General features: G+C 46.1%; 1 protein-coding gene and 1 long non-coding RNA gene across 9 annotated transcripts in view; one reads left to right on the plus strand and one right to left on the minus strand.

The window, feature by feature from the left end:
- The window catches only part of LOC310680777, a 446,371-nt gene that overhangs the window by 43,539 nt on the left and 374,978 nt on the right, over window positions 1-27,854 (plus strand). The gene's annotated exons all lie outside the window — the stretch shown is intronic.
- CDH4 (cadherin 4) overlaps window positions 1-27,854 on the minus strand; it is an 811,352-nt gene that overhangs the window by 15,979 nt on the left and 767,519 nt on the right. For all 8 annotated transcript variants that reach the window (XM_083447288.1, XM_083447293.1, XM_083447292.1 and 5 more), the window contains 4 exons: window positions 20,523-20,776; window positions 16,216-16,358; window positions 9,188-9,421; window positions 7,970-8,203 (listed from right to left, as the gene is read on the minus strand). In XM_083447288.1, the coding sequence (XP_083303414.1) occupies window positions 7,970-8,203; window positions 9,188-9,421; window positions 16,216-16,358; window positions 20,523-20,776 (865 nt within the window). The remainder of the gene's footprint in view (window positions 1-7,969; window positions 8,204-9,187; window positions 9,422-16,215; window positions 16,359-20,522; window positions 20,777-27,854) is intronic.

The following is a 27,854-nucleotide window of genomic DNA, read 5'->3' on the forward strand; positions in this document are numbered from 1 at the left end:
TCTGATTTTGTTTTCTGCGGCATTAGCTACCCCCCTAGTTTGGTGTCATCGGCAAATTTGATGAGCATCCCCTCAAATTCCTTCATCCAAGTCATTTATAAAGACGTTGGACAACAACGGGTCCAGGACAGAACATCATGCCATCTAAGTCCAACCCTTTGCATTGCAGGAATCTCAGCTAAAGCACCCATGACAGATGGGACCACAGTGTCTCTCTCCCTGGGACCAAGGCAGCCACAAGCAAAGCATTTCACCCAAAAGAAAAGTGGCCATTTTGGAAAAGAATTGTTTCCGTTCTCAAATGCATCCAAAGCAAATGCATCCAAACCAACATGTTAAAACCAGCCATGAGGCCAGCTAATTCTATAGGCTGCTTCCCCTCCCCACCCCCTCAGCCCTACTCTCTGGAAAGAATAAATCCTTTTGAATTTGCAAGTTGTTGCAGCTGGGCTAATTTCATTTTAATGATGTGCGATTCTCTCAGAAGGAATGCAACAGAGGCTGGATAAAACATTAGCTCGCATAATCAAATTTGGACTTATTCTCCTTCTCTTTATGGGCTTTCTATATTTCCAAAATCACATTAACAAATGCACTGTGATACTCTTTCAGCTGCTCTACTTGGAAAGCAGATCTGAGCGTCTTTGAACTCTTTACTGAAAAGTGCTGGTGGGTTTTGCTGAAGGAGAGAAAGCAAATCGAGGAACTGCAGATCTGGTTTGGGCCAGCCTAGATAAACTTTCCTCTCTTCTCTTTACTTGAAGAGGAGCTTAGTGCAATTAAAAGAGTTGATTGCTGCTTTCGCCATCAGAAGTTGTCCTACCCATTTCCTACGCACCTAGGAAAATGGCCACAATTAGCATGCAGAGCCAACGCAGTGTCAAGGTTGGAGAATTGGGGAATGTCCAGGTTTAAATCCCTCCACCGCCATGAAGCACATTGGGTCTTTGTGTGCTCAACCCTATAAGGCAGCTATGGAGACTGGTCTGTAACAGTGGATGGAGCACTTGAACCCTTGAACCTCAACCAGCCCTCACTTGCCTTGCTACAGACCCCCAGTCCAGGGGGTTCTGCCGCTTGCCAGTTTCCTCCTCTTAGTTTCAGTGCCACCTTAATAGGACACAGCAGTCGGAAGGATGGGGACCAAACTAGAATTAGTAGTCTCTGCCTTCAATGGACTCTGGCTCTACCTACTATTGGTCTCCTTGCCTCCCATCCTATCAGTCCCAATGGGGAGCAGCCACTGCTGTAAGGATGGCATAGCTGTCAACTTACAGATTTGAAAATAAGGGACCAGCAGCCAAAATAAGGGGCCTGCAGCCTCACCTGTTCCAGGCACTCCAGCCTTCCTGTCCTCCTGCAGTCTGGTCAAACTCATGCTGGTAGCTTCAAGAACACTGTCCAACCAACTTTGTAACCAGAGGTTCAACTGAATAGAATCTGAATCACATGCACCACAAGGCCTATGCAGCCTCAACTTAAGATGGCTCCCCGGTCTGGCTTTGCACTGCAGTTTGCAGCAGCACGTGCAACAAAATGGTGTCCAGCATTCAAAAACCCCCTCAGCTTGCATTAACTAGCCACACACAAGGCATGCTAGCTCCACCCCCCCAGTCGTTCTTAGACTTCTTATTGGGTGAGCAACACAGCCAAGCAACACAGTTGGAGCCTCCCTCCTCCCTGGCAGGCAGGGAGGGAGGGAGAGGAGCTGCTTCCTTTGAAATTTAAGGGACATCATTCAAGGGACATTTAAGGGACATCTATCAATAAGGGACAGCAGCGGGACATGGCGCTGGAATAAGGGACTGTCCCTTCAAATAAGGGACACTTGACAGCTATGAAGGAGGGTGGGGAGCCTCTGCTCTGAAAACGGCCTTCTAGGCCTCTCTATTTGACCTTCTGGGCTCTTCCCAGGCCACACCATTCTTGAGTGCTTTTGCCTTGAAGGAAGATGGAGAGGTATGTGTGGGTATAGAAAGCTCTGACTTTTGCATGGCTGAAATGTAACCAACCATACAAAGGTAAGAGTTACTTTGCTCTGCCCACTTCTACAACAGAATCCATCCACCCCTAGTAGCTGATCCCCGTAGGGATGTTTGCTTAATATTGTTCCCAAACCCTGCAAATGCAGAGACGGCGGAAGCGTAATGAGAAATCTCCCCCAGGCTCAGACTGGCTTGGCCTGGGAAGAAGCCAAGCTCCTTCGCACTCACCCAGCCCTGCTAATCAGGAAATGGTTCGGCTTGTTTCTGAATGAATTGGAATTAGGCTGTGTAAATGACATACATTAAAAGCATATGGCACACTCCCCAAGAATCCTGGGAACAAGTAGTTTGCTAAGGCTGCTGGAAATTATTATTGTACAGTGGTACCTCGGGTTAAGCACTTACTTCGTTCCGGAGGTCCGTACTTAACCTAAAACTGTTCTTAACCTGAAGCACCACTTTAGCCAATGGGGCATCCTGCTGCCGCCGCGCCACCACTGCACGATTTCTGTTCTCATCCTGAAGCAAAGTTCTTAACCTGAAGCACTATTTCTGGGTAACCTGAAGCGTATGTAACCTGAAGCGTATGTAACCTGAGGTAAAGGTAAAGGTACCCCTGCCCGTACGGGCCAGTCTTGCCAGACTCTAGGGTTGTGCGCTCATCTCACTCTATAGGCCTAGAGCCAGCGCTGTCCGCAGACACTTCCGGGTCACGTGGCCAGCGTGACAAGCTGCATCTGGCGAGCCAGCACAGCACACGGAACGCTGTTTACCTTCCCGCTGGTAAGCGGTCCCTATTTATCTACTTGCACCGGGGGGTGCTTTCGAACTGCTAGGTTGGCAGGCGCTGGGACCGCACGACGGGAGCACACCCCGCCGCGGGGATTCGAACAGCCGACCATGCGATTGGCAAGTCCTAGGCGCTGAGGTTTTACCCACAGCGCCACCCGTGTGTGGGGTGTCAGAGGAGTGGTATTATCTCTGGTAGGGGGCACATCATGCTCCTTCTGGGGTAGCAGCAACCAGGAAGGAAGGAAGAAGGAAGGAGGGAAGGAAGTGTGTCCCCACTTCCAGTTACACAAAATGCCAGGCACAAGTAACACAGTTTCCCCAGGAGCAACTGAAATGGCAAGGGCATATTTCTGAGCCGCAAAGTACAGATTTCAGTGGCATCGCTACACAGCAGAAAAAGTGCAACCTGCTTCTAATTCCGTTTCAGTTTTGTTTTGTCTTTTTTTTTTTAATTAAAAAAAATGGTCTCCCAGCTTCAGTATTTCCTTTCATCAGCATGTCACCAAATGCAAGATGGAACACAGAGAGAATGTCTTTGGATGTGCACACACCAGCAGATTCATATACAAAGAATCCATTTGGAGGAAGGTGTTTGGCAGGGAAAGCCTCATGCTTGTTGTTGATGTTTCCTCCCCCCCCCCCACATTCCCCCACTCCCTTTTCTCTTTTCCAAGGGCTTTCTGCAATTTCTACCCAACAAAAATTCACTGAAGTGAGGACAAGAGAACCGGACAGCTAATTACAGCCTCCATATGTCAATTGGCCGCCCTCCCTTCTTTTCTAGCAAAACAAAATTGTTTTCAGAGTGCTTCGCATTTCTTTACCACTTTCCCTCCAGGGCTTTTTTTTTGGGGGGGGGGGGAGGAATAAAACACAAATGTAACAAAAGAGAGAGATTTCCTCCTCCCTTAAAAAAAAGCTCTGTTATTTATGCCAACTATTGAAGTCTTGCCTACCCACCCCACTTTGTCTCGCACAATAAGCAAACTGCCTGATATGAGAAAACAATATTATAATGGCTGGTTCCCCCCATCCCCCCCCCCCGAAAAAAAAAGATATATCTTCTTTTTTGGTCACACTTATAGAAAAACTGTCCCATTAACAGCTTTACAGCTTTCTTGAAAAAGAGGCTTTCAAAAGTGTCAATAGCAGATCCAGCTCAGCCTTTTTTATCCGCTCGCACAAATACACAAAGCTCTATTACTGCTGCTAGGCCTGTTTTCGCTCTGCGCAGAGCTTTCTTGAAGCCCATTGTCTTCCTCAGTCACAGTTTTCCTTCTATTGCATTGCTTTTCTCTCCAGTGTCTTAAGAGTCACAGCTTAAGATGCCAAGCACTTGGCGGCTGATGAGGCATTTTGCTGGCGGATAATTTAAATGCCTTGGACAGAACTGACAGGGGACCTGTTGAGGCTTCAGGGCCGGCCCTCTTACTAGGCAAGGTGAGGCAGCTGCCTCGGGAACAGAAAGTAGCCGCAATATGTTGGTGGTAGGAGGCTTATCTATTCAGCTGCATTATTTGTATATTTATTAATTTCTATCCAACCCTCCCCGCCCGAGGAGCAGCACTAAAGCAGCTTGGAAGTGGGGGTGGGATGGCTGGGGGCGAGGTTACCGCCAGACCTGAGTTATGGCAGTGCTGTGTGATAGCTCTTTATCAGGGCTAAATCCCGCGCCCTTCCTAAATTCTGAAAATAAAAATGTAAGTAGGAAAGATCTTCCTACCCCCCAATTCCATTTTTCACCACTGATATAAGCCTAGGGTGGCTGGCGAACATTAAAAAGTCAATTAGAATGACAATGAATGTAAAAAAATATGTGTTTGCAATAAAATCTGTAATTTAGAACAGGGTAATGGATTTGAAAATGGAAAAAGGGTTCTCCTAAATCAAATGTCTTTCAGCTGTAGTTAATTTCAGTCAACAGAATTTTCTCAAGTGTTTAAATCATACTTTAGACTATGATTTATATGTAGAGTATGCGGGGGGGGGGGGGGGAGTAAAAAGACATCTTGTGCTTTATTGCTCCTGTTCCTTCCCATGCAAATTTTTTTTCGCTGTGCAAAACACAAAGGGGGAAAAAAGGCTTTAAGAAGCTTTATTACATTCAACATTCTTAAAAAGCAGATGTGTATTTACTGCTCATTATCATCACGTCACTATAAAATTAGCATGTGTATATTAAAAATTGTGCAGGAAATCAAAGTGCTTATTTTGCATGTGTAAATCTGAAGGCTGTTGTCTGTTCCACGTAGGTCTTTTTTTTTTTAATGCCTGAGCATTTTTTGCCATTCCTGGGATGGGACGGCATCTTCAGAGGTCTATGAGATGCTCCTAAAATGCTTCCTAACATGTCGTGGTGCTTACTTATATCGTGATGGCAGAGTTCTCCAGCCACTCTTCCTCTAATTGGTTGCTGCTGGTGGGAGTGAGGAAATGCATAACACGATGACATCACAATACAGGTAAGCATCTCTAAGGACCACGGCGAGAGATTGGGGCCACTCACCATTGAGAAAGACTTGACATGGGCTTCTGGTGCTTCTGTTTCTGTAGGTTTCCACATTCCACACATAATGTGCAGTTGCAGCCTTAAACAGATACCTTAGGGCAGGGGTGCCCAAACTTTTTAAAAAGAGGGCCAGGTTTGATGAAGTGAACATGTGTGAGGGACGACCAAAGTTGTTGAAGCTTCTGTGGGATTTTACCCCAGGACATATACTGCCACTGGGGCCAGATTAAATCGACCGGCGGGCTGGATTAAGCCTGCGAAATGGACTTTGGACATACCTGCCTTAGGCAGTGGTGTAGCGTGGGGGGTGCAGGGGGGGCCGGCCACACCGGGCGCAACATCTGGGGGCGCGCGCTTGCACTCGCAGCTCTCTGCCCCTACCTGGCTCACTCACTCTCTCTCACTGCAGTGCTGGCTGTGCGAATCCGATCCGAGCCGCCGGGTCACCGCCCACTGTGGAGGGGAGGGTGCCAGGCGTGCGGTGCGGAGAGAGAGCGAGGGACTATCTGGGGGAGGGACAGTGCAGCGGGGGGGGGGGGGTGAGCAAATTACTTGCCTTGCCCCGGGTTAGGGGGCACAAATTACTTGCTTTGCCCCACAACCTACGCTACGCCACTGGCCTTAGGGTCTGCCAGAGAACAGCAATGGCTTTTCTCACCTGCCTCTCCCTATTCTCCAGTCCATGGGAACCTTGACTCTGAGAACAGCAAAAGCAGTTGGGGAGAGAGAAGAGGAGTTCAGGAATATTTCTTTAAAATAATTTTATATGTTGTGTGTCCTTGTTGCTCAGTTTGACCTGTTAACATGGTTTTGTATGTTTTGTGGTATTTTACGCATTGTGACTTGCCGTTATTGATTATAGTTTAATAATTCTTCATTGCAATTTACAAGTGTAAACTGTTTAATTATTGTTTGCTGATATTTAATTTTACCATTTACTCTTATATTCTAATGGATTATTGAATATTTCTGAATTTGATATGAGTTGTTTATTTTCAAGTTATTGCGACTTTTTCGTATTGGATCAAATTGTTTTTATTACATGTGTGATCTTTGCTGTCTATTTGGTTTTGTTTTTTCAGATTGTAAACCGCCTTGTGCATAGTAATATACAAATTAAAAATGAAATGAAAAAGTGAAATGAAATGGAAATCTTGCTTTCAAATTGCGAATGCTAACCAATTAGGCTTCCTACTGCCACCCGGACACTCAGCATTTCCTATTTGTAGTGATTAGTCATGGCAATGAACTCCTGAATAGTTAGAATAGTCATGTGCTACCTGTTTGAAAACTGCAGCTCTTAAGTGCCCACAGCATCTTTGCAAGGGATGAAGATCAGGAGAAAGCCAGAGTCTCTTGGCCACACCTCTGTCATCTCTTAGCAACCTCGAGTAGGCACCTACAACCACTGTAAACAGCTTAGAGACTGATTTCGTATTAACTGCTACATAAATATATTAACTAAATACATTTATAATAATAAATAGAAAGGGGTGGGGCTTTGCATTTCTGAAGAGCTAGCCCAAAACTGCTGATCTGCTGTAATCTTGAGATAGCTGGGAGCAGCAACTGCGCTGAATGACCAAGAAGATAGTGCCTGAGTGTTGAATTAGGTTGTGGCTCCAATGTGACTGTTTTTATGACTGAGAAAGTATTTTATGAAAACGGTGGGCTCTGTAGTGTCTTTGTGTGTAAACAGGGACGTGGGTGGCGCTGTGGTCTAAACCACTGAGCCTCTTGGGCTTGCTGATCGGAAGGTCAGTGCATCGAATCCCCGCGATGGGTTGAGCTCCCGTTGCTCTGTCCCAGCTCCTGCCAACCTAGCAGTTTGAAAGCACATCAAAGTGCAAGTAGATAAATAGGTACCGCTCCGGCAGGAAGGTAAACGGCGTTTCCGTTCACTGGTCTGGTTCACCAGAAGTTGCTTAGTCATGCTGCCACATGATCCGGAAGCTGTATGCCGGCTCCCTCAGCCAATAAAGTGAGATGAGCGCTGCAACCCCAGAGTCGGCCACAATTGGACCTAGTGGTCAGGGGTCTCTTTACCTTTACCTTTACCTCAGCTGATACCTAACTGGCTCAGTCAGAAGCCTCTATTCAGGACTCTCATGGCAAACCTGGGTCTCTAAACTAACACAAAGCAAGGAGGAGGGGATCTGTAGCATAAAAGCAGCAAGAAGGAGGGTGTGCTTTAATGCTTTGCCCACTAAGTTTCCCTTGAATACCATTGGAGGGGGGTAAGAGTTTGAATGCAGTAAAAAAGGTAAAGGTATGCAGGTGGCACTGTAGTCTAAACCACTGAGCCTCTTGGATTTGCCAATTGGAAGGTTGGTGGTTCGAATCCCTACGACGGGGTGAGCTCATGTTGCTCTGTCCCAGCTCCTGACAACCTAGCTGTCTGAAAGCATGCCAGTGCAAGTAGATAAATAGGTACCACTAAGGCGGGAAGGTAAACATTGTTTCCATGCGCTCTGGTTTCTGTCACGGTGTTCTGTTGTGCCAGAAGTGGTTTAGTCATGCTGGCCACATGAGCCAGAAAGCTGCCTGTGGACAAACTCCTCCCTTGGCCTGTAAAGCGAGATGAGTGCTGCAACTCCATAATCGCCTTTGACTGAACTTAACCATCAGGGGTCCTTTTCCTTTACCTTTTTAAGAGCTTGTGTGCAGGTGCTTTTGAACTTACTTAGTAAAATGATGATGCATATCAGGATAGCGATGATAGCTCCTGTTCCCAGCCCAGCTGCGGCAACGGCTCCTACGGTGGTGCAGTCTCCGTTTTCATCACAAGGGCACACCTTGACCTTAATGACAGACGTGTTGAACAGAGGAGGGTTTCCAGAATCTGTCACAATGACCGGAACATCATAGACACCAGCTTCCAAGTACATTATTCGTAAACTGAGTTGGGCGTAGTCACCTGCGGGGAGCAAAAAGGAGTCAGCTGCAGCACTGAGGGAGTCATATAATCATGGGGTTGGAAGGGACCACAAGGAATCGTAAGAACATGTCCACAATGAAAAGTTCCTCTCCCCGCCCCCATGACCTATGTTAAGAACATAAGTAGATCTTTGCTGGCTCTGGTCTAGCTCTCTGTTCAACCAGATGCCTAAGGAAGCCCACAAGTAGGCTAGGGGGATAAATTCAATTTGGTTTGTATTTAAAGGCAAAACTACATTCTACAACACGCTATGAGAACCAAAACACAGTCATCCTTTGAAATCCGGATGTCTTTGAAATTGTTATGGAAATGCGAGGAACTGAACTGAAGTTTGTAAACGTGAGAAACTTAGGGAGCCCATACTGACAGATTTCCCTATCCCCAGCTGCCACTGAGTGAGGTTTATGATAAGCCAAGCAATGAGGTCAGTTACAGCTCGCTGATTTCAATAGCCTCTCCACTTCCCTCTTCCTATGACAATGAACGAGCCGTCTTCCTACTTTCCCGTCCTCAAAAGCTACTTCCTTGTTAAAGGAGAAAAGGAGGGTGACTTTTATGCAATTACAGCCGGAGGAATGATCATTGATCCTGATTGTGGCTTGTGACAATAAAAATGGAACATAAGGAAGACTGATAATAGCTTCCCCCCCTGGGCTATTACTGATGATTTATTCCCAGTTCAATCCTGATAACGGTGCGTAATTATGAACTGCATTAAAACCTAGAGGGCGGGGAAGCCGAGTGCCAATGAAAGCGCTTAAGAGGTCTGCTCAAGGCCCAATCCATGCAATTTCTTATTAACTACCTTGCCTATAATGTCAGCCAGAATGTGGGGTTTAAAAAATAAAATAAATCAAAGGGAAAGGACTAAAGGAAATTTGAAAGGGTGAAGGCTGATCCCCTCCCTTGCTTGCGTCGTGTGCCAAGCTGCAAATGCCGCTGGGTGTTGCCTGCCTGGTTTACCATTTAGCCGCGTAATGGTCCAGTTCTTCCTGATGGCAGATGGCACACTTGGCAGCTCAAAGACAAAGGGCCCGATGTTTGGATCGATGTCAGCATCGGCGGCTGTGATGTTGATGACATTCAGGTTTGGCTTTTCACAGATCTGTGCCTCCTTTGGCTGGAGCTCAGGAGCATTATCGTTGATGTCAATTAGATAGATCTGGAGTGTGCCAGTGCCGCTGGCCGGGGGGATACCTAAATGAAGGAAGGATCATTTCCGTGAGTGATTGTTAAGGTTGGCATAGAAGTCGCCAGGCAGAAAGAGGGACCTGCTCTCACCATAGCCCCCTGTTTAGAAAGTACAGGAAAAGTCAACTACGGTTACCAAGGCATTGGGACAAAGCCACTGAGAGCAAAGGCTAAAGCATTTCAGACTTTAAAAAAAAGTATAGTACAAATACATACAGGAGAGACAACATGATACTTTATGAATGGTGTGGAGAAGGTGTATTGAGAAATGGTTCTGGATTTGGTTCAGAACAGACACAAGAAAACGTTTCTTCCCACAACTTAGGTCACATCTATACCACTATAACAGACATGGCTTCCTCTGAAGAGGCCCGGGGAACTGTAGTTTGCTGAGAGTTGTTAGGAAACCCCTCGCACAGCTACAGTTCCCAGCATCCTTATGGAATTTTCCATCCCTAAAGGTCACGAAGAAGTTATTTTATGGCAGAAATACTTAGAGATTACAGTCATACCTCGGAAGTCGAACAGAATCCATTCCAGAAGTCCGTTTGACTTCTGAAATGTTCAGAAACCAAAGTGTGGCTTCCGATTGGCTGCAGGAAGCTCCTACAGCCAACCGGAAGCCATGGAAGCCCTGTTGGACGTTTGGCTTCCAAAAGAACATTTGAAAACTGGAACACTCACTTCTGGTTTTCGATCGTTCGGGAGCCAGAACGTTTGACTCCCAAGGCGTTCAGGAGCTGAGGTACGACTGTACCTGTGCCCATTCTAGTTCGGTTTCAGACCTGGCCATGGTACTGAAACTGCCTTGGTTGCCCATTTAATGATATTTTTTGGGAGAAAGTGGTAATGAGACCCTGCTCTTTCTCCTTGATCTCTCTGCAGCTTTTGATACTATTAACCATGATATCCTTCTGGAAGTTACAATGAAACTCACTGAATCTTGGGTTAGTCACTGCCTCTCAGTCTAATGTATCATATTTACTTGAGTCTAATGCGTCATGGAATCTAATGTGGACCTCAATTTTCAGAACCTTGAAACCTAAAAAGTATTTGCTGATGAGTGTAAATGTGCCATTGAATCTAATGTACACCTTAATTTTTGCAAAGTCATTTGGCCAAAGAAGGTGAGCATTAGATTCGAGTAAATACAGTATTTCAAAGGGTCATTGTGCTGATACAATGCAGTTAGGGAGGAAGAACCATGTATGTCACTTTGAGCTCGTTGGAGGAAAGCTGGGATCGAAATGTAATAGCAAATAAACCAAACCAAACCACAGCAACCCAAGATGAACTGGAGCTAAAAGTAGTACAAGCAACAAGTAAAAAAATAACCACAATCATATTAATAGGAAGTGAAAATAACTAATGTTGAAAACATTAAGTCAATAAAAGATGTTAAAAGGGTGATAAGTCCTGGGAGGGGAAAAAAAGGTCTTCACTGGGCAACAAAAACAGATTTAAGTAAAGGTAAAGGGACTCCTGACCATTAGGTCCAGTTGTGACTGAGTCTGGGGTTGCGGCACTCATCTTGCTTTATTGGCTGAGGGAGCCGGCGTACAGCTTCCGGGTCATGTGGCCAGCATGACTAAGCCGCTTCTGGCGAACCAGAGCAGTGCACGGAAATGCCGTTTACCTTCCCGCCAGAGTGATACCTCTTTATCTACTTTCACTTTGACGTGCTTTTGAACTGCTAGGTTGGCAGGAGCAGGGACTGAGCAACGGGAGCTCACCCCATCACGGGGATTCGAACCGCCGACCTTCTGATCGGCAAGTCCTAGGCTCTGTGGTTTAACCCACAGTGCCACCCGCGTCCCTTAAACACACATTTAAGGAGGTGCTAAGTGAGCATCTATGGGGGCAACATTCCACAAGTTGGGGGCTATGACCGAAAAGGCCCTATATCTAGTTCCCACCCTCCATACCTCAGCAGAACAGGGGCCCCTTCTTGGATGCTTATAAGGCCCAGGTAGACACATAGAAGAAGAGGTGTAATTTCAGGCTACCAAGATCCCAAGCCATGTAAGGCTTTCTAGGCTAAAGCAAGCGCCTTTAATTAGGCCCACAGATGAATTGGAGGCCTTCATCTCCTGCTTTGAAGCTTCCAGAGGCATCTGTTGCTATTGGCAACAGAATGCTGGGCTAGGCAGACCTTGATCTGACCCAACAAGGGCAGTTCTTCGAGTCCCAGGTAGTATCGCAGTGAAGGATTTATAGCCACATATAACAAAGGTGCAAGCTTTCCCCCTTCACACCGCTGGAGTGATGAGAGTAGCTGAAGGCATCAACCATCTCCCAGGCATGTAAATATTCAAGGTTCAAAAAGCATCCTTCAAGAGCAGACACCAGCGGTTCTAACACTGGTCTCCCTCCCCACAGGGGTCCTGCAAGATCAATGGCTAAGCCTCTAACGAAGGGTCAGCTGTGCCAAAGCTGCCAGATCAGGCTCTCGGCTTGGAGTTTGACTTTTATAAAGGTTAAAAGCCATCACTGTCCTGTATAATCCTTTGCAAAACACACACACACACACAGAGAGAGAGAGAGAGAGAGAGAGAGAAATATTCCTCAACTCCCCAGATCTGAATGCTTCAGTAACTTCTCTCTAGTTAGAGGGGGGAACACACCACTTTTAAATTGTTCAATATTCTTCTTTTCTCCCATCTACCATCCCCAGTGAACTGCAGACAGTTTTGTTCCAGGCTTCTACCCTGACTATTTCCTCCAAAAGCCTTGCCTGAGTAGTTTTTTTTAAAGCTCATGTTCTTGGCTGGTTTTTTTTTTTAAATGCTTTGAAAAGAAGAAGAAATAAATAAAGCAACCCTACTCTTTTTTTAAAAAAAAGGGAACGAAAAGAAACCTTCCACTGATTCTTCCTGGCTATTTTTATAAAGCTTTGCGTCTTACTCTCCTTGTTTGTTTTTGCTGACTGAAGAGTCTCAGAATCCCCAACGAAGCCCTTCCAATCCCTTTCTGATTATTGTTACGTTAACTCTGCCAACCTCAAGGTCTGGTACTGAAGAAACTTTTCATTCAGCCTGGTGGCCCTGGACAGAACTCCTTCTAGGCTCGGTGCCTTGATCAGGCACTGAGGTTGCTGAACAGTAAAGCGAAGCCCAGGGGTTTTTCCACGACTACCTGCAACCGCTGAGTTAGTTATCATTATGTAGGAATGCTCAAGTGACTCTTCGTCTTACACAGTGCTCAGGTTATGGCTGGCGGGGGCTTAAATCTCATCTATTTATTTTACAACTCACAAACCTCTGAGTTGTGCCTCTAAAAAAAGAAAACTGTCCAAATGTGATGTACATTTAGAGGTGAAACAGTGAAAACAGACATCAAGCACACACCTGAGTTTAAAATAGAACATTTGTTTTTGACTCGAGCTCAGTTACCAAAACAGTCTTTTAAAACTCGTTTTATTTACTGTTAAAAGGCATCTCTCTCTCTTTTTCAGCCTGCTTTTCGCTGCCCCCTCAAAAACTTCATCTTTTTTTACCTTTTTGTCATCTAAGTCCTAGATGCTGATGACAGAACAGAAGTCTGCAGCAGCCTCGAAAGTGCTAGTTTTAAGCGAGATCACAGGGCAAAATACACAGAGGTTTATGAGTCGGGGACCTCAATGGTCAGGGACCAAGAAAACTTAGATGGGCACCACGAAAAACCAATTTCACAGAAGCAGGCAAACTTCAGAACCTATCCCCTAAAACAACAGGTAAAACACCAACACCCCACTCCAAACAAATAAAACAGACATCATTTCCAAGAATAGGCGGCATTCCCTCCCCAAAACAACCAACTCCAAACTAAACAAACAACTCCTTCCTTTAACAAACAACAACACAAAACCAAAAACATTATTTTTAAAAAATAAACTGTATTGAAGTATTATTAAATAAAAATAAATATTGAAAGTCAGTATGTATTGGTTGGTTGGCATCTGCCTGTCTCAGGAAACAATGGAGTGTGCCTTTGGGGGTGAAGTCAAACCCTGGAGAATCACAGAGCCTATTGTGGCTGCAGAGTAACTCCTAACTGCTGCTTCACACATTGCTTTTGCTGCATGAGCAGTGCTGAAGTGACCTCTCTGGGGCACAAGCCAGGGCAGCGGGTATGGAGGTCCTGGGCTGCCCAGACAACAAGACCCCCTTCTTGACCTCTGTTATGTACTGAGTTGAATAGGATACAAAATGCAGCAGTCTGATTGGTCCTAGAACAATAGGATTCAGGATGAAGCAGTCTGATTGGTCCTAGAACAATGCAGCAGTATGATTGGTCTGCAGGAGCCACCCAATCCAGCTCCAGGTGGAAGTGAATCCACAACCTGATTGGCCTACAGGAGAATCCCGGAATTAGCCAATCACGTGGGCCCATTGTGTAAATAATGTATATAAAGCAGATATTTTGGGGGAACATTGATTCCTCCTCACCACTATGAGCTGAATAAAGAGCATGAAATCCACTCTCGACTCCGAGTATATTTCAGCCTCACTGATGTGGTCCAAAGGAAAGCAGAACAATACGTTTGGCACCAATATATATTATATTGCTATGCATAAATATCAATAAATTCTGCCCCTCACTCCGCTGCCACAGTGTGAGGAACACAAGCTTTCTTCCAACACAAGGCAGTTGGTCGTTTTCCGAGGTGGATCTGATTGTCCGTAAAGCCCTGCTTAGGCATTAAGCCTATGCATTCTCCATCTCAGGTAAGGGGAGACCAGGACTGTTCTTTAAGTCCCACCTCTTCAATTGCATTCCTCTGCATGGCTCTGCAGCCCTGTGCATCCTGCAGGGTCAATGGCTGCAACGAGCCCGCTGCACCATTGTAGGCTCCCCACACAATTCAGAACCTTGATTGCGAGCCTAGGCAAGATCAGGAGGCTCTCAGCTGCGGAGATGTTCAGGACCCAGCAAATGGAGAGCTGCAGGCCTGGGTGGCCAGGAGCAGGCAGGGGTTAATCGGAACATCTCTGCCCTCTTTGCTGGAGGATACATGAGATCAAATGCCTAAACAGGGCTTACATACACCACCAGTGGTTTCTTGACCCTGGGGGAGAAAAACAACACCCAACTTTATGTGGGATGTGGCAGGGGTGCTGCGAGATAATGTTGGTTACCTCCAAAGGTCTTGTCCGATGCCTCTGATCTGTATAATAATAATAATAATAATAATAATAATAATAATAATAATAATAATAATAATTTATTATTTATACCCCGCCCATCTGGCTGCGTTTCCCCAGCCACTCTGGGTGGCTTCCAACAAAGTATTAAAATATAGGGCTGCCTTCAGATGTCTTCTAAAAGTCTGGTAGTTGTTCTTCTCTTTGACATCTGGTGGGAGGCTGTTCCACAGGGCAGGTGCCACTACCGAGAAGGCCCTCTGCCTGGTTCCCTGTAACTTGGCTTCTCGAGGTGAGGGAACTGCCAGAAGGCCCTCGGAGCTGGACCTCAGTGTCCTGGCAGAACAATGGGGGTGGAGATGCTGCTTCAGGTATACTGGACCGAGGCGATTTAGGGCTTTAAAGGTGAGCATCAGCACTTCAAATTGTGCTCAGAAACGTACTGGGAACCAACGTAGCTCTTTCAAGACCGGTCACGGCAGCCACTCCCAGTCACCAGTCTAGCTGCCGCATTCTGGATTAGTTGTAGTTTCCAGGTCACCTTCAAAGGTAGCCCCACATAGAGTGCATTGCAGTAATCCAAGCGAGAGATAACTAGAGTATGCACCACTCTGGCGAGACAGTCCGTGGGCAGATAGGGTCTCAGCCTGTGTACCAGATGGAACTGGTAAACAGCTGCCCTGGACACAGAAATGACCTGCACCTCCATGGACAGCTGTGAGTCCAAAATAACTCCCGGGCTGCGCACCTGGTTCTTCAGGGGCACAGTTACCCCATTCAGGACCAAGGAGTCCTCCATACACGCCTGCTTCCTGTCCCCCCAAAACTGTACAGTGGTACCTTGGGTTAAGTCCTTAATTCGTTCTGGAGGTCCATTCTTAACCTGAAACTGTTCTTAATCTGAAGCACCACTTTAGCTAATGGGGCCTCCTGCTGCTGCTGCACAATTTCTGTTCTCATCCTGAAGCAAAGTTCTTAACCCGAGGTACTATTTCTGGGTTAGTGGGGTCTGTAACCTGAAGCTTATGTAACCTGAAGCGTATGTAACCCGAGGTACCACTGTATTTCTGTCTTGTCAGGATTCAGCCTCAATCTGTTAGCCACCATCCATCCTCCAACCGCCTCCAGACACTCACACAGGACCTTCACCGCCTTCACTGGTTCTGATTTGAAAGAGAGGTAGAGCTGGGTATCATCCACATATTGATGGACACCCAACCCTGGTGATAGGATTATAAAATCCCTTCCCTTTCATCCTTGAATTGTTTCTGATTTCCTGAAGGAGCATCTTCTCTTCTGTCCTCAGCTTGGAGCATAATAAGGAGAAGAAACATACAGCAGATTACCTATTTCTCCTGCCCTATCTTTCTACTGGTTTTACACACTCACGTATGGTGAAAGTCTACATCTTCCTTCCCATTCACCTCCCATTTGTTTCTTCATCATAGTCTGGGACAATTTCACGCATTTAATTTATTCTGGCAATCTCCCGTCCCAGCTTCATGAGGTCTTCCTTCCTCTCCCTTTCTACTTTTTGTGTGTGTGCTTTTTTTGCTTGAAAACCTGGGGAAAAATATATATCTAACTTACCCTGACAACTCTGTCAGGGCAACATTCCCATTTATGCATCACATTACAGTATTATTGAAGCATGGATGATGCAGGACTTGGGCCTACCGTTGTCAGCTGCCAGGAACGTAGCCTCGTAGACGTTGTTCTTAATGTAGGCCGACTCGCGATCAAGGATGGCAGCAGTGGTGATCTGACCATTTGTGGCATTAATGTTCAGCCAGTTTGCAGGATCTGACAGCTTGGAGTATCTGCAGAGAGCCGAGAATAAATACATGGCAGTCTCTTCCAATGACATGTCCTGAATATGGCTTGAAAATAAGGCTTGAGTAGTGTTTGGGCATTCTCGGTTTTCAGACTCCTGGCTCTTCATTTCGAAAGAGCACTCGGACATTTAGTCAGGCCTAAGGTGCATGTTATGTGTGAGAGACCCCCATGACTGGAACTTGCAAGACACACACACAAGAGAGTTCTGGGAAGCTGCCAATTTATTGGAACTGTTGTAAGGGCTGGGAAGGAGTGGATGAATCGCTCTATTTTGGTTCCTCTCAGTTGCTCATTTTTCCAATTCTAAATTCAGTTTATTAGAACTTGTGGATATTCAATGAAGCTGAACGTTGGAAGACTCAGGACACACAAAAGGAAATACTTCTTCATCTTGATGGCCAACAACCTGGATAGCTTTCGAACAAAATTAGGCAATTCATGGAGGATAGGGGTACCCATGGCTATTAGCCACAACACCTGTCTTCTCCCCCTACAATTGCTGGAAGCTACCGGAGGGGAGAGAAGGGGCGCGGGGGGTGCTGTCGGTTAATCCACAGAGCCTAGGACTTGCCGATCAGAAGGTCAGCGGTTCGAATCCCCATGATGGGGTGAGTTCCCATTGCTCGGTCCCTCCTCCTGCCAACCTAGTAGTTTGAAAGCACCTCAAAGTGCAAGTAGATAAATAGGTACCACTCTGGCAGGAAGGTAAACAGCGTTTCCATGCGCTGCTCTGGTTCGCCAGAAGCGGCTTAGTCATGCTGACCACAATACCCAGAAGCTGTACGCCGGCTCCCTCAGCCAATAAAGCGAGATGAGCGCCGCAACCCCAGAGTCGGCCATGACTGAACCTAATGGTCAGGGGTCTCTTTACCTTTTCCTTACCGGAGGGGAGAGCACTGTTGCACTCAGGGTTCTAATGGGCATTGTGAGAACAGGATGCTGGACTAGAAGGGCCAGCAAGAATCACTGAACTCATGGGGAATTAAACTCTGGCCCTTTTTTTGCTGTTTCGACTATGCCACTTGAATCGGACCTGTGCAACATGGCTTGGAAAATCAGCCACAAACAACGAAAGAGACACGCAGGCCTTCTAGCACTGAAGCTTGCAAGCGGAAGGAAAGCCGTCCAAGCAATAGCACCACCACCCAATTGTTCTTCTGCTCTTGGACCAGAAAATCCTAAGCTGGGTCTTTCCCACTCCACATAGCTGGAATGTACAGCCTGCATTTGATCGGAAGGCAAACAGTTTTCCGTCTCCACACCTCAGTGCCGCTACGAGCGAGGAAGGGAAATAAGCACCCTTCAAAAGCCCGGGAGCTTCAGAATGAAACAACTAAGAAAAATGGCCTTGTTAGCTGAGACATTCCCTCTGTCCTTAAAGGTTTCACTGCCTGTCCAAAGCCAACAGGCAGAGGCAGTGAGTAACCACCGTCATTTTCTGCTCCAGACAGCTCCATCCCAGCTGAAATATCTCAACCCTCTAATGATTATAAAATGTCACAAGTGATGTAAGTTTAATTGGCCCCGGCTCTTGTTCCACGGTGTGCCCTCCTGCTATGGCAAATATATCTAGCATTTGCAATAAAGGAGCAGCCAGATAACCAGTGAGGCTGGGAGGCAGGGAGGAGAGTTAGAAACCCCCTTTTCCTTAGGACTCAACTGAGCGTACTGTGGAGAACACGGGTCCTTCTCATTCAAATGGTATTTAAGATCACTCAGCTGTGTGTTGGGTTGCAGTTAGCAGCTCAAACCGATGATTCAGTGGCACTCTGTCTCTGGAGTATATGTGTCTCTCAGCCACCATAGAGCATGAGAATGTAAGAAGAGACTGCTGGATCAGACCAAGGAACCATGAAGCCCAGCTCTCTGTTCTCACAGTGGATAACCAGATGCCTATGTTGTCAGCAGCTCCCGGCTAGTTGCCCGGGAAAGTATAAAGACAAGGAAAAGTTTCTTACCGTCCTTTTATATTTCAAACTTTACAGAGAGAGGCTATAGAACCCAGCCTCTTGGATAATGGCATTGTCCCAAGTGAATCTCCACCCCCCACTTCTCTCCCTTTCCCTCATTAGTCACCTCCTCCTCTATGGGTGCCGCTAAGGCCATCAATCTTTGAGCTCTTCGCTCTCCTACTTTTAAGGCTCGCCGGGTTCTGGGAGATGCTGGGTCTGGAATGCTTTCTAGTGACAACATTTAAGCCAGCTGCTGCTTCGGTTCTGTCTGCTCCTCCTCTCTCACTATTTCCCAACTTTCCCCTTCATCTGCTTCTGAGCTGTGACCTCCCGCAAACCTATGTTGTAAGTCTATACTGTTTTCCTCTTCCTCCTCCCTGGAGAAAGATGGGGAGGCAGTCTCCACCATTCCTCCTCCTCTGCCCAGCTCCTGACAGGGAAGCACAACAGCATTGTCCCCACCTGCAATTCCCAGAAGCTGGTATTCAAAGGCATATTGTCTCCGACCACAAAGGCAGAGCATAGCCATCATGGCTAGTAGCCACTGGTAGCCTAATCCTCCATGATTTTGTCCAATCCTCCTTTAAAGATGGTGGCCATGGTTTAACTACGAGCTGGTATAACTACACTTTTCTGTGTCTGTCCTGAATCTTCCAACCTCCAACTTCATCGGATGATTTCGAGTTCTAGCAAAATGAGAGAGGCACATGGAAAAGTATGGGGCAATTAATACACGATAGGTGGAATTCAACACCATGCAATAACAATTGTTCTGTGAGTACAAGCATTTCTGTAGGTAGTAGTGTTTAGCTGTGTCTTGTGTCTGGAGACAATAAACACCTTCTTATTTTGAACCATGTGGGAGAGGAGTTTCCCCCTTAACTGGGGACTCTGGAAGAAGCTGTCTGCTGGGAACAGGAAACTTCTGAAGACTCAACCAGGGCTTGGCTGATACATCACACTGGTTGAGGTGTGGTGAACTACGAACAGACTTTCACAAGTCACCAGCAACCAACATGGTGCCTATTTGACTCTAACTCCCATCATTCCCAACCAGCATGATCAATGGGAGTCCAGCAATATATGGAAGGCACCATGTTGGCTATCCCTATAATATATATTCTTGCAGGTATTTCCCTCCAGATCTGCACATGATGTATGGTAAAAAAAAAATCCTCTTAGCAGGGTGATCCTATGATAATGTATTCAGGGAGTTTAGCCCAGAGCATTTTATCACCATGGTAGAATTGACTACACTGCAAACATATAGGTCACAAAAGCCTCTCCTCCTTACAGAGGGGAGGAGTTGTGAGCAGGAGCCGTTTCCCACGTTGGCAGGGGGCTGGAACGCCCCCTGCCCAGCTGGCCTGGCTGCCGCGCCACACCCCCAGGTAGCCAACCAACCAAGTGGAGGCTTGGGGGCAGGGTTTTGCCGCTCAAACGTGGCCGCAGCAGCACTTCCCTTTCATTCCGCTGCTGGTTTTCGTCAGATCACCCACCCACCCTCCCTTTAGTTCACTGCTTGTTTCTTGACATTGCTATGGACCTGTGGTTGATCGCCTTGGTTGTCCAAGGGGCCTGGTAGGAATTTTTATCCAACTGGCAAATTGGCACCGGCCACTTGGTTTTCGCCTACCTCGTAGCAAATCATCACAACTTTTAGGTATTGGCGGTTAGGCATTGGAATATGTTTGTGTATTGGAGGGCAGGGTGTGGCCATCGCCTACCCCTCCACTTTATGGGTATTCCGGTAAAGGAATCCGGCGGTTGTGGATCCTGCCCGCGCCCTTGCTGGTGGCTAGGGCCATGGCACGACCCCTGGTGACATCAGGGAGAGCTTTCAGTTGTATTTGCATCAACAGGCTCCTCCCACTGGTGGGATAGACTCACCCCTCCCTGAGGGGGTGGAGTCACGCTCTGTTGTTTTGTCCAATGCCTAAGCCAATACCTCTTACATGCTGTAATCAATAGTTGTGGCCTTTTTTAGCCCTTTAACCTAATATACTGTGTCCATGTGTCTGTCTTATCCCCAAGCGGGTGGCGGGTCCTTGAATCACAAACCCAGATTCGAGGCACACCATGTGCTAAATCATCTTCAGCATCCATATAGACAAACAGACAGTGCCCCTTCTTCCCTGATATTTTCTAAGGAAATGCAATGCACATCCTTGCTTTAGATTGGTGGTTCCTTCTCACCTTACAGCTTGCTGCATGAACCGGTCAGGATCCACAGCTGAAAAAGTCATCAATGCCGTCCCCGTAGGTACTCCTTCCTCCAGCCTGATGAGCTTGTGGTTTGTGGGGAAGTAGGGTGGTTCATTGACATCGGTGACGGAAATGGTGACTCCTGCAGTAGACTGGAAGGACATTTGGATGCCGCTGGCTAGGGGAGCTTGGTTGGAGACCATCACTGTCAGCATAAAGGCTCTGTTCATCTCATAGTCAACTTCCTAGGAAATGCAAAGAAACACACAAAAGAGACAGAAAATCTGTGCACGTGAACTACAGACTGGAAATATGATAATCACTAGCTCTCTCATTATCTCACGGGCATTTCAGAGACATATTTTAACTTTCAAGGGCAATAGCCACGGTCATTTTGAAAGAACGCCTTTTTAATGGCAAACAAACTTGACTGTTTACTTGGCATGTGTCCCTCATGGTTGAGTACCTGCATTTGTCACATGGTCAAATTGGTTTAGCTGATGTGGGACTGTCACTCCTCCAGAATGCTGGAAGACAGCACTTCAGAATAACATGACCTACGCTGTCTGGTCTGGATAGATGCTTTCCCTGCATCCCACAACTTAAGTGTCTTGGGAAAGGCTTCCAAAGGCAGATATAGCTCTAGGTTTGTGGGGGTAGTCGCCAAATAATCCCTGCTGGGCAGCCTTCTGCCTTAGCAGTCCTAGGTGGTGGTTGTGGTGCGACAATAATAATAATAATAATAATAATAATAATAATAATAATAATAATAATTTATTATTTGTACCCCAGCCACTCTGGGCGGCTTCCAACAAAGATGAAAAATACACTAAAATGTCACATATTAAAAACTTCCCTGAACAGGGCTGCCTTCAGATGTCTTCTGAATGTCAGGTAGTTGTTTATCACTTTGACATCTGATGGGAGGGCGTTCCACAGGAGTATAGCATCTAGATCAAGGGAAGTTATAGTGCCACTGTATTCTGCTCTGGTCAGACCTCACCTGGAGTACTGTGTCCAGTTCTGGGCACCACAGTTCAAGAAGGACACTGACAAACTAGAACGTGTACAGAGGAGGGCAACCAAAATGGTCAAAGGCCTGGAAACAATGCCTTATGAGGATCGGCTAAGGGAGCTGGGCATGTTTAGCCTGGAGAAGAGGAGGTTAAGGGGTGATATGATAGCCATGTTCAAATATATAAAAGGATGTCACATAGAGGAGGGAGAAAGGTTGTTTTCTGCTGCTCCAGAGAAGCGGACACGGAGCAATGGATACAAACTACAAGAAAGAAGATTCCACCTAAACATTAGGAAGAACTTCCTGACAGTAAGAGCTGTTCGACAGTGGAATTTGCTGCCAAGGAGTGTGGTGGAGTCTCCTTCTTTGGAGGTCTTTAAGCAGAGGCTTGACAACCATATGTCAGGAGTGCTCTGATGGTGTTTCCTGCTTGGCAGGGGGTTGGACTCGATGACCCTTGTGGTCTCTTCCAACTCTATGATTCTATGATTCTATGATTCTATGATTCACAGGGCGGGCGCCACTACCGAGAAGGCCCTCTGCCTGGTTCCCTGTAACTTGGCCTCTCGCAGTGAGGGAACCGCCAGAAGGCCCTCGGCGCTGGACCTCAGTGTCCGGGCAGAACGATGGGGGTGGAGATGCTCCTTCAGATATACTGGACTGAGGCCGTTTAGGGCTTTAAAGGTCAGCACCAACACTTTGAATTGTGCTCGGAAACGTACTGGGAGCCAATGTAGGTCTTTCAAGACCGGTGTTATATGGTCTCGGCGGCCGCTCCCAGTTACCAGTCTAGCTGCCGCATTCTGGATTAGTTGTAGTTTCCGGGTCACCTTCAAAGGTAGCCCCACGTAGAGTGCATTGCAGTAGTCCAAGCGGGAGATAACCAGAGCATGCACCACTCTGGCGAGACAGTCTGCAGGCAGATAGGGTCTCAGCCTACGTACCAGATGGAGCTGGTAAACAGCTGCCCTGGATACAGATTTGACCTGTGCCTCCATGGACAGCTGTGAGTCCAAAATGACTCCCAGGCTGTGCACCTGGTCCTTCAGCAGTGCTGCAGTGAGTGTCAGGTGACTGTCAGCTGCTGTTTTCATTTCCCCACAATGCCATTGGAGTGAGACTATGTTGGAGACATTGTGGGAAAAGTAACTGGTGGCTCCCAGACCTAGCTATGCAGCAATGACCTTTTCCCCTCCCTAAAATGGGGGAGTAAGGCAGGCATCTGATGTGGGTCCTGCTGGAATCCTAAGCTCTGTCATCTGCCCAGTGATGCTGTTTCTTGTGGCCTGCCATATTAGCCTGTTGCAGGGTGGATAAAAATATGTCTAGTGGCACCCTTAAAGGGTGATTCGTATTTATTTCAAAAACAAGTGATGGCTCTTCAAGTGCTCTGCCAAACAAAGCAATACAAAGCAAAATACGAACAAAATAAAACTGTCAAAATAGTGCGCATTCAGTAAAATGCCTATAGTATGCATTTTTGCACATATTGATTGTCTGCATAAACCCTTGGAAGCAAGATAGAACACACAGCCTTATCTGGCATAGCTGATTGAACTGCATCGTCACAACAACAGTAGTATCAATAATCATTATCGTTAGGATTTGTGTAACAAATTTATATACTGCACAAAGAAAAATTTACCTAAGCAACATAAGAATGACAGAAAACATGCATTAAACAAAGAATTGAATTCAAATTTATATAAAAACCATTTGGTCACTCAGATAACTAATAACACATGGTTGCCTGCACTCTGCAGAAAGCTTGATTTGCCACGAATACTATTAATATTTATTTATTTTATTATCCATGCTTTCATACCAAGATGGCTTATGTTTCCCCACCCTCAAAAATCAATAAAACATATATCCATAAAAAAATCAGTTAAATACCAGTGGATACTGGTTGGTTAAAAGGGGTGGAAATCGTATTATGAAGACCTGTCTAAATAGTACAGCTACCACTGCCGATGTCTAAACTGTCCCTCTGATGATGATTATGATAATGGTGAAAATCAAGAAACCCTTTTGTCATAATTCTGTGCAAATCTAAATAGGATTGAAATGGTGGTCATAGTAATGCACAACTCTTTTACCAGTGTAATTTCAGATTTCTAAGGGAGCCTTCTTTTTAAATCTGGGCTCCCAACCTGGGGGTTAATCTGAGTTACAGAAGACCAGGGCTAAGATCTGAATCATCCTTTCAGTGGGAATACTGCATGCATAACCGCACATAAGGACTTTAGCCTATTTAAATGTGCCAGATCCACAGAGGCAGTGCCAGACAAGTCGCTCACCCCAACATATTTAAGATGGAAGTGTTAATATGATAGATATCACTTCTCTACTTAGAAGTTTAACCTGTGAGACAAAGTTTCCACACCACCCTTGAAATGCACTTTGTTCCTGCTGTGTGTCCCCCAATATATTTTGTGTGTTATCCACCAATTTCCTGGCCACCTAATTCCTGATACATTTATGTCATAGGGCTTAATAGTCAGAACCCAACCTGTACATTTGCACTGTCAGAAAGCATACAAATCTATCTATCTACTATCTTCTTCAACACTCAGGAGCTCAGAGCAGAACACAGGATATTCACTATGAACACATGGCTTAATAAAAACTTGGTGGTGGCACGTTTGAACAGACCGGCGAAGATTAAGTAAGCTTTCTCTAATATTTATTAGTTCACATCTCAAGGGGCCAGAACGATACTGTTATGTCAGGCACTGAAAACAAAAGTTACATGGCTAGGAGGCATTTAAGAAAGAATAGCTTACTGCAAGTAAATTATCTCAGGAGGAAAGGTTTAATTTCTCTCCCCCCCTGCTTCGGTTAACCTTGAGTGGAGTTATCAAAATAGAATTTGCTGAAACAGTTGGGTTGGAGACACTGAATGGAATATAGGGTTTGATAGCCTACAACGGCCTGAGTAAATTCTCCTATAACATACATTGAAAGCACTCTTATGCCACTTCAAACTGCCATGGCTTCCCCCAAAGGACCCCCTTATTCCCCTCCCAGAGCTACAATTCCCAGAGCTCCCTGGGAAGAGGGATGGAATGTTAAGCTACTTTGGGAATTGCAGCACGTTCATAATCTATCACTTTGCTCACCCACAGGGAGAAGCCCTTTGCACCTCTCCTGAGTTTCAAAGATCTGGGAGGGTAGGGGTCCAGTCTTGGCACTCAGTGAAATGTGGGTATGCCTAAGGGGACATATTCAGTGTAGGAAAGGCAGAGCCAGTGCAAACAGGAACTGAGCAGGAAGAGCAAAGCGTCTCTCAAGCACTATGGACTTTTGAGGAAATGTATAGTAAGACCACCAGAAGCACTGGCAAGCACACTAGCACCAATGGGCACTGCGTTGGCGACCCCTGTTGAAAACTTCATGGTACTTTGCTCCAGTCTATGCCAGTATGTCTATGGGACACGGGTGGTGCTGTGGTCTAAAGCACAGAGCCTAGGACTTGCCGATCAGAAGGTCGGCGGTTCGAATCCCCATGACGGGATGAGCTCCCGTTGCTCGGTCCCTGCTCCTGCCAACCTAGCAGTTTGAAAGCACGTCAAAGTGCAAGTAGATAAAAAGGTACCACTCTGGCGGGAAGGTAAATGGTGTTTCCATGCGCTGCTCTGGTTTGCCAGAAGCACCATCAAACCTCCACCCTATGCACTACCCATGTATAAGACGACCCCCACTTTTTAGCATGATTTTTAAAGAAAAAACCCTCATCTTATACACGGAAAAGTACGGCAAGTCCTTTTATTAAGGGTGAGTAAACAAAGCATGGAATTTTTTTGACTGTTATATATGCAAATATATATGTTATGTATCATATATAACAGAAAAAGTGGCTTTCATCCTAATTTCAAGGATGATTTCTTGGAGAAATTGTTCCTGTTTCTGGCACGAGGCCTCTAAATGGGGCTCAAGATGCCAAAAATGATCAAGGGGCTGTAGAAATTCCCCTGTTGAGGAAAAAGTTATGACGTTTGGTGCTTTTTCCTTCAGAAAAAGGCAAGAGAGGGACAACATGATAGAGCTGTGCAATATTATGTATTGTGGACTAAGAGGACGGGCGGGAGATTTCCTCCATCTCTTGCAACATTAGAACTTGAGGCTATTCAAGGAAGATGAATGGTGGGGAATTCAGGGCAGATTAAAGGAAGTATTTCTTCACATGGCAAAGATCTAAACTGTGAAATCCACTCTCCTACAAAATGTAGTGATAGCCACCAGTGTGGATGACACCTACACTTTTGATTCTTCTCTGAGACATGGAGGGCAGGTAAAAGGAAAACCAGGACATTCCAGATCAACTCAGAAACTGAGATGGCTTCTGCAATCATTTTTAATAATTTCCATGCAATTTTACACACATTCCTATTTACCAAACAAAACTAAATTATATTAATTTAGCTGAAATATCTTTTGAATTCCCAAGTCATGTTGAAAGTTGAAAAATGCAACATGCTACAATCAAATATTCAACAAGAGTTCTTATTATCTCACCCAAAACCTTATGTAGTAGAGTAGAAGGGACCCGCTTTTTAGCTGAAGGGCCACATTCCCTCATAAAGAACTTTCCAGGTGGGTGGGACCAAAGGCAAAAGTTGGGGAGCAATGTATGGTAACTCTTACTTTGGGAAGTAGCTTGCATTCCAACCATGCAAAAGTCATAGGGAAGTTGGGAAGCTGCCTCAACAGCAAGTCAGACCATTGGTCCATTCAGCACAGTATTGCTTACACTGACTGGCAACAGCGTCTCTCCAGGGTTTCAGGCAGCAAATATTTCCTAGCCCAGTCTGGAGAGTCCAGGGATCATAGAATTGTAGAGCTGGAAAGGGCCCTGAGGATCACCTAGTCCAACTCCTTGTCCCATATGGGGATCGAACCTGCAACCTTGCCGTTATCAGCACCGTGCTCTAACCTACTGAGCTATCCAACAAGGACCTTTGGCAAAAAAAGTAGATGCTCTACCAGAGGTTTCCACACATGTCTCCATCTGGGCAAGCAAGAGACATCAACACAGGTCAAGGACACAATTCAGTTGGGCAAAAGCTCCAGAGGGCGACATGGAGCAGAGCCTGAGAGGGGTGTTGCTTGGACAGGGAGCATGACCTAGGGCAGGCATCCCAAAATTTGGCCCTCCAGAAGTTTTGGGACTACAACTCCCACCATCCCTAGCTAACAGGGCCAGTGGTCAGGGATGATGGGAATTGTAGTCCCAAAACATCTGGAGGGCCGAGTTTGGGGATGCCTGGCTTAGGGCATCCGAAGAGCCAGACAGATTCAGACTCCAGGCCCTCGGTTCCCTTCCCTGTCAGAGAGTGATTCTCAGGCAGCAAGGCTGTTGGATTCCATGGGAGAATCCTGAATGGATCGGTAAAATGCTACCATTGATGATGAAGAAAGATGCAAGCAACAGAAGATTGTCTTATAGGTCATGGATTGAATCCAAGATAAGGGCGATGAAAAGGAATGAGGTTTTAGGTATGTGTGTGTGTGTGTATGAAGGTTGCAGGAACCACAGATGGAGCAAGTTAAAACGACTTTAAAAATAATAATTGCTTAACCAGGTTAGCAACCGTGAATGTCCCCAAGGTCAATGCAAGAACAAGCTCACAAGCTTCTCCCTCCATCCTTGTGGCATTTCACGGATGGCATTGCTTTCGGAGGCAGGGCAGTTTGTTAGGTAGCAGCAAATGTTCTTCGCCCATGAATCACTCTCTCACAATGCTGCTCTTTCAACTTTAGCAGCGCAGCATAGTACATTAAAAGAAATTGCTGCTATGGGAAGGTCACACTTTTCAAAAGATTGAAAAAGCTCTGTTCTCAGCAACATGCTTGCAAAAAAGATTTTTTTCGAGAACAGTGTATCGGACACACTGCGCAAGTTCTTGCCGATCAGAGCAGCCTATTCATTCGCACATCCTTTCTTCTCTTGATGGTCACAGACTCTATGGAAAACAGTTGCAGGAATCTTATCTGCTAACTGATTCGCTTGATGTTCTCTGTGCTTAATAACACAAGGGGAGAGAAGGTGTTGACCCGTGCTGCTGATTTTCTAAGCAGCGTTTTCAAACAAATAGCAAATGTGGGTTTCTTTCTGGAAAGACAAAAGGCACCAATCACCTCCGCATGCAGGTTAATGGTATGGGCATTGCGCTCGGGGTCTAAAACTTAAATGAGATATTATCAGGTACGCATAGTTGCCACTGGTGTTGGTAATGTCTCGTTTTGAAGTGGAGGTGAGATGCAGGACAACCGAGTAGAATTGGCTGGATCCAGAGTTGGAC

The sequence above is a fragment of the Podarcis tiliguerta genome, assembly GCF_965153285.1.
Source record: "Podarcis tiliguerta genome assembly, chromosome: 6".
In the NCBI taxonomy this organism is placed as follows: domain Eukaryota; kingdom Metazoa; phylum Chordata; class Lepidosauria; order Squamata; family Lacertidae; genus Podarcis; species Podarcis tiliguerta.